Raw genomic sequence first — 11862 nt, forward strand, 5'->3', positions numbered from 1 at the left:
AAGGCCAGGCTGGACAGGGCTTGGAGCAGCCTGGGACAGTGGAAGGTGTCCCTGCCAGTAGAACAAGGTGAGACCCCAAATCTGCACTGAGGGAAGAGGGAATGTCAGTCTCCACTCCCCTTTGAGCTGCTCCTCTCGCAGCCTCCTCAGCCTCTCCCTCTGTTCCCTCCCCACAGGACTCCGGCCACGTCAGGCTGAGCTGTCCGGGCAGGGCAGGAGGGCATCCTCAGGCTGAGGGATCATTCCCTGAGGGACAGCCACAGGCGGACGCTGCCTCCCTGCCCTGCTGACTCGGGCAGCCCAGCCCCGCTCCGAGGAGCCCATTTCCCACAGCAGGGAATGCCTTCCCCCACGTTTTGCCCACGGATAAAACCTGGCTGAACTTCCAAGTCCTGTGGTGCAAGGAGAGCAGGGAACGGGAGAGGGGAAGAGCTTTGGGCTGCTGGGGTAAGACCCCAGTGCCAGCGCCGTGGCAGCTCTCCCGACGGAGCCAGCCCTGCTCCTGGGCGCATTCCCACCCCGGGCCGGTAATCCACGGCTCCTTCAAAGCCATTCCCGGCTGCCTCGGGCACCGCATTCCTGGAGGCCCAGGCACACCTCAGTGGAATTGCTGAGCTGCCTCTGCCCCCTCCCCGGCAGGAGGAGGCCCGGGGTGCCTCGGTGACCTTGGCGGATACCGGGAGCGCTGGAAAAGCCGTGGGAACACGGCATTGATAAGGATAAGCCGCTGCCAGCTGGAGGGAGGGGCAGGATGCAGCCAGGTAGGGTCGGGGGGAGGGAGGAATGTGGGAATCCCGCATTTCAGATGTGGGATTCGGGAGCTGGAGGCACAGGGATGTTCTCCCCTGGTGGTGATGGCTGATCCTCACCCATTCCCCATCCCACTGACCAGTCACCCCGCCGGGCTCTCCAAGCACGTGCTTTTGTTTGCAGGGAGCAGATCCCCAGGCAGGGAGGGATCCCAGCCAGGGATCTTTTGGCTTTTCCTGCCTGGTTCAGGGTTGGCCCCCGTGGGATAAATCCCTGCAAACAGCTCACCACACGCTCAGTTTGCTCGTGGGTTTTGTACCCGCGGTCCCTGGGACTGGTCCGTGCCAGCCTGGCAGGGTGGCCATCCAAGGACGGATGCCACTGGAATGTGCTTTGGATCCAGACAACAAAAACCTTCCAGAGGTTAAACACAGCCAGCCACGGCACGAGCTGGAGGAGGACAAAGCCTGGCAAATCAAAGGCAGGGGAGGTGTGTGCTGCAAACCTCAACCATGGATTAATCTCCTGGAAACCAGCAGCACCTTCCCAACCAGGCGGCAGCTGACACAGACAAAAAACCCCAACAAAACCCTTCACTTGATTTGGGTTGATTTTTTTATCTCTTGCCCTTGAGATATTTCATATTGAACACCACAAATTCCATTAGAAACCTTCTGCAAAACCAGCCAGGCAAAGAGAGGAACAAATGAACATCAGACAGATCCAGGGGCTGGGAACAGCCCTGCTCCCACCCAGAGCTGTCAGTCCACTCTCTGCAAGGGCAGCAATGAAGTCCAAACTCTAAATCCAGGGATGCTGCTCGAGAGTTTGTTTGTCAAAGGCTTGGCAGGAGCGGTCACTCACCTCCTTGTAAAAGTGGGAGTCCAAAAAAGGAGGAAAACAATCAATATGTTTAAACTGCAGAAAGCAATTCCAAGCAACCAGTGCTGGGAGAGCCTCTGCCCCAGAGGGCACGGGACAGAGCCTGGAAAGTCCTGGTTCTACTCCAGAAGGGCAGAAATGAGGGGTGGGATAAGGAAGAAATGAGGGGTGGGATAAGGAAGAAATGAAGTGTGCGTAAGGAAGAATTCAGGTGTGTGATCAGGAGGAAGCTGGGTGTGTGAAAAGAAAGAAATAAGGGGCAGGATAAGGAAGCTCCAGGCAGGAGGCTAACTGGTTTAAAGCTGAGCTTCCAAAGGTGTCAAGTCACTCTGAGCTTGAGGACTCCAAGAGCCTTTGGGTGGTGGTGGGAAAGCCATGGATTTTTGGAGGATAACACGGAATGTTTCAGCTCTGCAGAGGCAGGAATGGGCCCTACTGCCACCAAACTCAAAGGGACGAGGAGAAAAGCACCCAGATGAGGAAAAGAGCTGGAAACAGCTTTCTTCTCTTCCAGGCTCACCAAGACTGCTCACAGCACGAGGGATTTCCATCCAGCCCATTAACCTGCTCCACTTTGGAGGCTCAGGCACTCAGCCATAATTAGAGAGGTTGTTCCTTGCCAGGAATCAGCTCCTGGATGCCCTGGGCTCCCGGGAGGCCAACAGGGACACATGGCTGGGGGGCTCAAGGTGATCCTGAGCCTCTCATAAAACTGAGCTTTGCCCTCAGTCACACGGGGCCGTGGGGCACCAAGGGGAGCTCAGAGGCCAGGGGGACACCAAGGGTACTCTGCAGACAGAGTTCTGGTCAGGTCAGGATTTTGGGGGGTTTTGAATGCCCAAAGCAAGGCAGGGATCCCCTGTGAGGGAAGTGACTGCAAGGGGAACAGAGCTGCAGTTTGGGGTCAGGGCAGAGCACCTCAGTTACTGCTCTGCAGGAAAAAGAATCCCAAAATCCTTGAGGTTGGAAAAGCCCCCAGGACCATCGAGTCCAACCTGTGCCCAATGCTCTCCCTGTCCTCAGCCCAGTGAGTGCCACCTCCAGGCCTTCCTGGGACACCTGCAGGGATGGGCACTGCAAAGCTCCCTGGGCAGCCCCTGCCAAGGCCTGAGCACCCTTTCCATGCAGAAATTCCTGCTGGTGTCCACCCTGAGCCTGCCCTGGCCCAGCCTGAGGCCGTTCCCTCTCCTCCTGTCCCTGTTCCCTGGGAGCACAGCCCGACCCCCCCGGCTGTTGCCTCCTGGCAGGAGTTGTGCAGAGCCACAAGGTCCCCCCTGATTGTCCTTTTCTCCAGGCTGAGCCCCTTTGCAGCTCCCTCAGCCTCTCCTGGTGCTCCAGCCCCTTCCCCAGCTCTGTTCCCTTCCCTGGACACGCTCCAGCCCCTCCAGGTCCTTCCTGAACTGAGGGGCCCAGGACTGGACACAGCTGATGCAGAACACGGCCCTGAACTGAACGAGCTGGACAATCTGCAGTCACAGAGGGTTTAAATCCACACGTGAGGAGCTCCCCACTATTCCCACACCTCTGATGACTCCTCAGATTCCTCCCAAGCCCTTGGACAGCCCTGCTCCTGTCCCAGTGGGATTCATTCCCTGAGTGCCAGTGTAGCTCTGGTTTGTGGCTGTGCACGGCTGGATCCTGTGGGATCCTGAGGGATCCTGTGGGATCCAGCACCACCCCCTCCTCGGGAAGCCCACTCAGTCCTTCCCCGTGTCTCCTTCAGCTCCACAGAGCTCCCAGAGCTGAGGAGATCCCAACTGAGGAATTCAGCACCTTGAAACTCCAGCGACTGTTTGGAAAATTGTTTTGAAAACTTGCTGCTGTTTTCTAGAAGGGGGAGATGAAAACAAGGCTGGGCTTTTCAGCTCGGGGCAAGGTTTTTGCACGGCTTTGTCAAGGCCAAACCTCTCTGCTCCAGGAGCGATGGGGAGGTTTCTCCACCAGGACCACATCTGACATCCAGTCTCTGCCGAGCCTCTCCTGAGCCTCTCCTGCCTCCTTCGGGCTGTTGCTTTTGTTGACACAACACCATCAAAGGCACCTTCCCCTCAGTCACAAAGGGAACTGATCCTCCCACTCCCAGCATGGCATGCAGGGGGCTGGGGAAGAGCTGAGCCCGAGGAGCTGCTGGCAGAGGGGTTTTAAGGGGTTTTACTGCGTCCTGCTAAGGCCACCCAGGAGGTTTAGGCACAAACTCCAGGCTGGAGCAGGAGGGAGCCAGGACTGACACTGAGAGGGCAGAGGGGATCAAAGCCTCATGGAGAAGCTCTGCCTCCGAGCCTGGTTTGATCCCCAAATCCTGAGGAAGATGAGAAGCTTTCTCATCTCCCCAGAGTGACCGCAGGGACAGGAAACAGCAGGAGAGAGGGGAGAGGTCCTGGGGAGATGCCCGTGCCGGGGCAGGGTGGCCCGGGGCAGCAGCAGCAGCAGGAGCCTCCTCCCAGCAACAGCAAAAGTGGAGCCTCGGGGCTCCTGAACCTGTGGGATCAGAGAGGGATATCCCGGCCTGGCAGAGGGAAAACACACAGGGACAGGAGGGACAGGGCCCTTCCCAGCCCTCCTGCCTGCCCAGGTGGCGGCAGAAGGGGGATGATAAAACAGCCGAGAGGAGGATGTGCATATCCTACAGCAGTGCCTCTCCCTGCAAAGGCCTGGTCGTTCCAGCACATTCCTGGCTTTATAAACACGACAGGCTCAGTTCTAAAGGGAGAAGCTTTTCCCCTCTGTGCCATGAGCCCCTGGGAGAGCAGAGCTCCTGGCCTTTTCTCCCTAATTCAAAAAGGCATTTTCTGGTGTGGTTCTGACCAAGCGAGGCCAAGTGCAGGACTCTGAGGAACTGGAACCAAGGACCCCAGGAGGGACAAAGCCTGCAGAGACAGCCTGGAACAGCCCAGGCAGGGCAGCAGGAGCCTGCCTGGGGACACTCCCCATTCTGCCTGTGAGTTGTCCCTGCAGGACGTGTGGACAGGAGGCTCAGATGGTGCCAAAGCACCTGGGGCTGCTCTGGGAGCCCCCAGCAGCTTCCCCTGCACAGGGAGGGTGGGAGCTCACCAGGAGAGTTCCACAGACCTGCATGGGAGCAGCACAAACCCTCCTTGGCAGCAGGGCAGCAGATCCAGGGATGAACCAGGCATCAGCAAAGGCCTCACCACAACCCCCTGCAGCTCCCATTGCATGAAGTCATGGAATCATGGAATGCTTTGGGTTGGAAGGGCCCTTAAAGCCCATCTAGTCCCAGCCCCACCATGGGCAGGGACACCTCCCACTGTCCCAGGGTGCTCCAAGCCTTGTCCAGCCTGGCCTTGGACACTTCCAATCTGTGCCAGGGCCTCATCCCCCTGACAGGGAACAATTCCTTCCCAATATCCCATCTGACCCTGCCCTCTGGCATTCCAGGCCCTTGTCCAAAGTCCATCTCCAGCATTCTTGGAGCCCCTCCAGGTACTGAATGTCCTGCAACTCTCAGTTTCAATTGGGGTTTGGTTTCTTTCCTGGCTGTTCAGCCCATTTTTGGGGAGCATCAGGGACTCTCACCACTGAAACCAGTGTGCTCTGGCTGGACTCACAGGAGTGGGGCCTCACCCTGGCCTCCAGCTGGATAAACAGATTCCAGCATAAACCACCCCCAGTCCTCCACCAGGATGCCCTGAGCACAGATGGGCTCAAATTCCAACAACTGCCCAGGCTAACTGTGCAAGTGAGGGCAAGGAAAGCACCCCCACCACATGGAAAAGGCCCCGCCTGCCAGGGACCACCTACCCTGGGACAGCACTGCAGCGTCCCACACGTGGGGCTGCTAATTATCCTGCTCCTGCTCCAGCAGATCCTGCGTGGGATGGGAAGGGTGGGAGCAGCTCCACAATGGCCAGGAGAGCTCCAGGGAGAAGAGCTGGGAGGCACCTTCTGAAAACAGAGTTCTGCTGCTTGCCACTCTCCTTTCCAGAGCTTCCAACCCCACCAAAAGCTCTCCAGAAGAGCCAGGCACCAACTCTCTTGTGCTGCTCCAGCCCCATCAGTCACACGTCAAAGCCATTGTTTCAGATCTAAGCAAAAAAATACTTTGAAACCTCAAAAATTAGGGTTTTTTGAAGTAATTATCTCCCTCCTCCGTCTCTGAGACGAAAGAAACCCAAGCCAATTATTTCTTTGAAGGCTAAATATTTACTCCCAGATGAAGCAGCTCGGGCTGGAGGGGAATTATCCAGCTCTGATGTCATCTCATGCCTGGGAGCCAGAAAACCCGGATGAAAACAGGTAGGAACAAACAGCAGCAACAACAACAAAAGGGTGTCTGCTCCTGGAAAAGCCTCTCAGGAAGGGATGAAGTTGTGTCCAAGACATTGTGCTCCCATTCCCTGCCCAGGGCTCGTTAGAGAAGATGCTGAACGTGGAGTGTGAGGGAACCTCTCTGAACAAGCCTGGCCTTGGGGAAGAGCCAGCGTCTCATCCCAGAGCTCTGGAGTCTGTGGGGCAGGTGTGGGAACTCCTCCACAGCAATTAGGCTGCACACACAATGAGCGGTGATCAATCAATGTCAACTCCTCGGTTTTTCTTTTAAAAAGCCCTCTCCTGCCGTATTTACACCCCAGCATTTCAAAGCTCTGCCCCCTCCGGGCTCTCCTTTCCCAGGCAGGCGGTGCCACCCCCGGTTCGGGGCACCCGAAGGAAGAGCGGGAGCTGCGCGATCCCACCGGGGCTGACTCATCCCTTTGGAAAAGCAGGAACCAGAGCGCTCCCCAGGCCCGGCCTCCAGTTTCAGCTGATCCCATCTCACCCATGACAGCGTGCAGGAACATCTCCTCGGGGGATCTTCCCGTGGGACCCAGCCCCGCCGCGCATTCCCACAGAGCCGTTCTTGGGGAGCGCCGGGATGGGCTCCGGGATGGGCTCCGTGGGGCACCGGGGACAGGGCACAGCTCCCCGGGCTGCAGGAATCCATGGCCTGGGGCAGAGAGAGCTCTGCAGAGCCCAGGGGCTGTGCATCCTCCCCTCTCCAGCCCCAGCAGGGCAGGATGGATGGCAGGAGCCCGTTTGAAGGACTGGGGTTTGTTTTCCCCCGTTTAAATCCACAGCTCCCTAATTCTCCCCTGTGGGAGTCCACAGGGGCTGTGTGACACAAAACCAGAACACCAAGGAAGTGTGGGTGATGTCCAAGCACCAAGGGAGGTGCTCACAGCTGGAAATTCCCAGGTGACACCAGCACTTGGGACTTGTCCCCAGTCCCTCTCCAGCTCTCCTGGATCCCCTTCAGGCACTGCAAGGGGCTCTCAGCTCACCCTGGACCCTTCTCTTCTCCAGGTGAACGCCCCCAGCTTTCCCATCTCTGCCTCTGCCTCCTCATTCCCTGGATTTTGGAGGACTTCAAGTGCCAGACAAGAAAACACTTTAAACAGTATCTGAGCAGTCCACAATGCCTGGGGCACACGACAGGGAATTCTGTGCCCAAGAAGGTATGCTGGTGGATGCTGAGCTCCTTTTCTCCTTCCTCCTGCCAAAACAGCTGCTCTAACACTGATTTCTCCCCCTGCCCCAAGAGCTTCCCCCAATTCTTCTGCCTTCTTCAAAGTTATTTTAGTGGAATTCAGAAATTAAAAGGAAAAAACCAAACTGTTGTGGGTGACATTTCCAGCACAAAGACCAGTGTGGGAAATAATCTGTGGTGTTTTCCTGCCCAGCTGAGGTGCCTGGACAGCAGGAATGAACCTGCTTTCCCACGCTCTCCCACCTGCACGGGCTTGTCTGCTCCACCCCCCAAAATACCTGGAGTGGGAGCCACTGGAATGAGCAAAGAAAATCTCAGCTTTGGGACAATGACACTCACCATGGAATCATGGAATGGGACCTTAAACACACCCAGTGCCACCCCCTGCCACGGGCAGGGACACCTTCACTGTCTCAGGGTGCTCCGGCCTGGCCTTGGACTCTCCCAGGGATCCAGGGGCAGCCCCAGCTGCTCTGGGCACCCTGTGCCAGGATCTGCCCACCCTCCCAGGGAACAATTCCTGCCCAATATCCAATCCAGCCCTGCCCTCTGGCAGTGGGAAGCCATTCCCTGTGTCCTGTCCCTCCAGCCCTTGTCCAAAGTCCGTCTCCAGCTCTCCTGGAGCTCCTTTAGGCCCTGGAAGGGGCTCTGAGGTTTCCCTGGAGCTTCTCCTCTCCAGGCTGAACAATCTCAATTTCTCAGGCTACTCCAGACTGAACAATCATCACATCCTTCTCATCCTACTGCAGCATGAACAATCCCAACTCAACAATCCAAACTCCCTCAGCCTTCCCCAGGCTGAACAATCCTGATTTTCTCAGCCTCACCACCACAGGCTCTGGTGGCTGCAGGGAATGTCCCTTACCCTGCACCACAGGGACCAGATGCTCCCCAGAAAGCCCCTCAAGGTGGTGCTGAGTACTCAGACTCGGCCACAGCCCCCACATTTCTCCAGGATGCAGCCCAAACCCGGCGGGACAAGGCTCAGACACACCCAGAACCACGGAACCGAGCCCTGGGGAGGAGGGAGGGGCGTGGGGAGCTGCAGGGCTCACCTGAGGCCAGGGGCCGGATCCACTCCTTGCTGTTGAGGTCCAGTCTCCAGAGGTCGTTGAAGGCGGCGTTGCAGCTGCTCTGGGTGCAGCCCCCAAACACGTACATGGACTGGTTGGGGTCATAGTAACACGCACCTGCGAGAGAGCACAGCCCTGTCACTGCTGATCTGTGTGACCACAGATCCTGCCACTGCTGTCCCACAGCCCTGTCACTGCTGTGCCCCACAGCACTGTCACTGCTGTCCCCACAGCCCTGCCACTGCTGTCCCCACAGCCCTGTCACTGCTGATCTGTGTGACCACAGATCCTGTCACTGCTGTCCCCACAGCCCTGTCACTGCTGTGCCCCACAGCACTGTCACTGCTGTCCCCACAGCACTGTCACTGCTGATCTGTGACCACAGATCCTGTCACTGCTGTCCCCACAGCCCTGTCACTGCCCTGTGCCCCACAGCACTGTCACTGCTGTGTCCCACAGCACTGTCACTGCTGTCCCCAGAGGCCCCGTCATTGCTCCATGCCCCACAGCACTGTCACTGCTGTCCTCACAGCCCTGTCACTGCCCTGTGCCCCACAGCACTGTCACTGCCCAGTGTCCCACCCCCAAATCAGGCCCTTTCCTCCCTGCAGAACAGCAGCCAGGCTGCCCCGGCTCCCCAGAGCCACGGGGCATCCCTGGGCAGGGTGAAGCTCCAGCAAGAACCTTCCCAAGAGGATTATCCCTCAGGCAGAGCTGCTCCTCTGAGTGCAGAGAAAACTGCCTTAGAGGCCTGTAATTAATGAGCTTAGCTGTGATTAAGGCACTGAGCTCACTGACCTGCCCCAGCCGGATCACACAGCTCACAGACCCCTCTGCGCACCCAGCCCTCGGCTTTCTTCTTTTCAGGATTTCACCCCATCTCATTTAAAGAGCCCCACTAAAACACAGCACCATCCAGGGGCATTCCCTCTGCTCCCTGTGGGAAAGGACGAGGCAGCCAGGTGGGGACAGGGAGGGAACACCACCTGTGACAACCCCTCAGAGACACCCAAGAGCTCTTGGCCCCAAAACAAGCTCTGCAGCAAAACAAAATCTACAGAAGTGTCTGCCTTTGGCAGGGAGTGTCTGCAGCACCCAGGTACCTCTGGCAAGAGGGAGCTGAAAGATGGAGCAGGGAGGGCTTGCTCAGCTTGTCTGCCTTGGAGGCTCGGCAGAATTCTGGGTTCCCATAAAATTCCACGTGGAATAACCCCCCCACAGCAAAATCACTGAGATTGTGCTCTCCTACTTCTTTTTAGAGTCATTTTAAGCAGCTGAAGATAAGGAATGCAGAGCAGCTTGAGGGGAAAAAAATAGGGAAAACCAGGAAAAAGCAAGCACAATGAAAAACTGCAGTTTACTCCAGCCTGTGGGAATTCCACAGTGGGATCGTTGGGGCTGCTCTGGACTTTGATGATTCTTGTGGATCCAGCTCAGGATGTTCTGTGATTCCATGATATATTTATACATAGTTGATATCAGGTGTAGAATAAATCAGAGGGAAATTGTGCACGTCCCTGATGGTTTTAGGGTTTCTTTGGGTGGAAAACACCGAATGGATTTAGTTGGGTTTTTTTTACGTCCCAGCAAAATTCAGTGACCCAGGAGTTTCAGCACTGCAGAAGTGGCTTATCTTTGGAAAGGAATCAGTGATTCTGATGTTTGATGACACTGATGCTGAGGGAGAACAGGGCTCTGCCCTGTCCTGAGCAATGAACCATCAGAGAGTTTCACCTGGAGCGGCCGATAGCCAGAGCAGAGCTGACTGGGGAGGCAGAGCCAAATGGAAAGCACATTCCCTGCACCATAGCTGAAGAACGTTGATTTCTGAACCTTGGAGAACATGAAATAAATTCACCCATCCCAGTTCAAGGGTTGTATTTCCCACTGGAGACATGGGAAGGAGCTGGGTGGGCTGTAAATCCCATTCCCACATGATTCCTGGGTTGGAGGGTGACAGCCCTTGGTGTTGGACACTGCCAGGGATCCAGGGGCAGCCCCAGCTGCTCTGGGCACAGGGCCTGCCCACCCTCACAGGGAACAATTCCTGCCCAATCTCCCATCCAGCCCTGCCCTCTGGCAGTGGGAAGCCATTCCCTGTTTCCTGTCCCTCCATCCCTTGTCCAAAGTCCCTCTCCAGCTCTCCTGGAGCTCCTTCAGGCACTGGAAAGGGCTCTGAGGTCTTCCTGGAGCCTTCTCCAGGTGAACGCCCCCATCTTTCCCATCTCTTCTATCTCCATCTCCATCTCTATCTCCTCACTCCCTAAAATGCCATTGTCCTGCTCCTTGCAGTGCAGAGCCTAGGTGCAGCCAAAAATCCAGGGACATTGAGCAAGGCTAGGGGCTGGGAGGAGCTGCAGCTCTGCTCCAGGAGCAGCCCATCCTGTAAAACAAACATTCCAGCTCTCACCGCTCCCAAAGGGTTCGTCAAACCCACAAATTGCTGTAATTACTCATCCCGGTGGTGCCACCAACCCCAGGCTCCTTGGAAACAAAAACAATAAATCAGTGCTTAAAATTAGTCACTCCTCCAGCAAAGGATCAATATCCCTGGCACAACGGTCGGCATTCCTTTGCTGCTTTTCCGTTTCTGCATTCCTGAGCCTCCTGACATCTTTTTCCGACTGCGACTGCGGGCAGTGATTTCACCCCGTGACTCATCGCCCTGCTATGACCTCGCAGGTTCATCCATCAAACAGCTCGGTGACTCCTGTGAACATCACCCCAAAACCCCAAACATGGGGGATTTCTGCCCCTAAACACCCAGCATTATTGATGCTTCACGTCTTGCAGTTCTGCAGCTCCAGTCAAAGCCTCTGGAAAAGCGACAGCCCGTCCAGTTTGTTCTCAGCAGTGTGATCCCTGGCAGGCACTCCCTCCCTACGGCAGAGCCTTCCATTCATTATTCCTTATCAAGCACTTCTGCCATTCCTCCCTTCAGGCCTGAGAGCAGACAGGTTGACCTCCAGCTGCTTAGAATTCCCCTCCTTGTCCGTTTGTGCTCCCTGTGAGAACTTCTGGGACAGTTCTAATAATTCCTGGAAGCGAGAGCGAGCCCCAGACAGAGCTTTGATGGCAGCACTGCCTCGTGCCTGGGCGGTGACGTCTTCCCACAAAAACCAGCAAATCACTCATCCCTCAAGAAGGGCTTGGTGAGTCCTGCCTGCTCCCTCCCCACTGCCCAAACTCCTGCTGCCTCCACCTCAGCTCACCGTCATCCCGTGGGATTTTAGGTGACAGTTCAGAGTTTGACTTTCCGGAATTGATGATTTGTAGCTTGGCTTCAAGGCTGGAATCTCGCCTGTGGGCATGGAATGCTGCTGCAGGGAAAGCAGAGGCTGCAGATCTGGGCAACTGCTCACAAACCAATCCGTTTAAGTCAGCAAACAAGTTAATCCAGATTAGCTTTGTGCCCACAAAGTGCATTAATAACGCTGCCGTGGCCACCGGGGCCGGGCAGAGCAGGGCCACTGTCACTGAGCGAGGCTAATACGGATTACACGCTCCGAGGGCAGTGGATTTAGGGAGACAACTCACTTTGCAGCCAGGAAGCCCGTGGCAGGCAGCAGGATAAAGGAAACAGCACACAGCGCTCTTTGGGGCAACTTTGAGCCTTTTCCAGGCAATTTCTAGCTGGCCTGAGCACTCAGCAGTCGCAAAACGCCGCTAAAATTG

The 11862-nt window shown here is 56.4% G+C and overlaps 1 protein-coding gene across 1 annotated transcript in view; it reads right to left on the minus strand.

Annotated features, from left to right (window-relative positions):
* Positions 1-11862, minus strand: part of FBXO42 (F-box protein 42) — a 46704-nt gene that overhangs the window by 14104 nt on the left and 20738 nt on the right. The window contains exon 4 of the mRNA XM_038159635.1: positions 8170-8304. Within this exon, the coding sequence (XP_038015563.1) occupies positions 8170-8304 (135 nt within the window). The remainder of the gene's footprint in view (positions 1-8169; positions 8305-11862) is intronic.

Source organism: Motacilla alba, chromosome 21 (genome assembly GCF_015832195.1).
Source record: "Motacilla alba alba isolate MOTALB_02 chromosome 21, Motacilla_alba_V1.0_pri, whole genome shotgun sequence".
Lineage (NCBI taxonomy): Eukaryota > Metazoa > Chordata > Aves > Passeriformes > Motacillidae > Motacilla > Motacilla alba.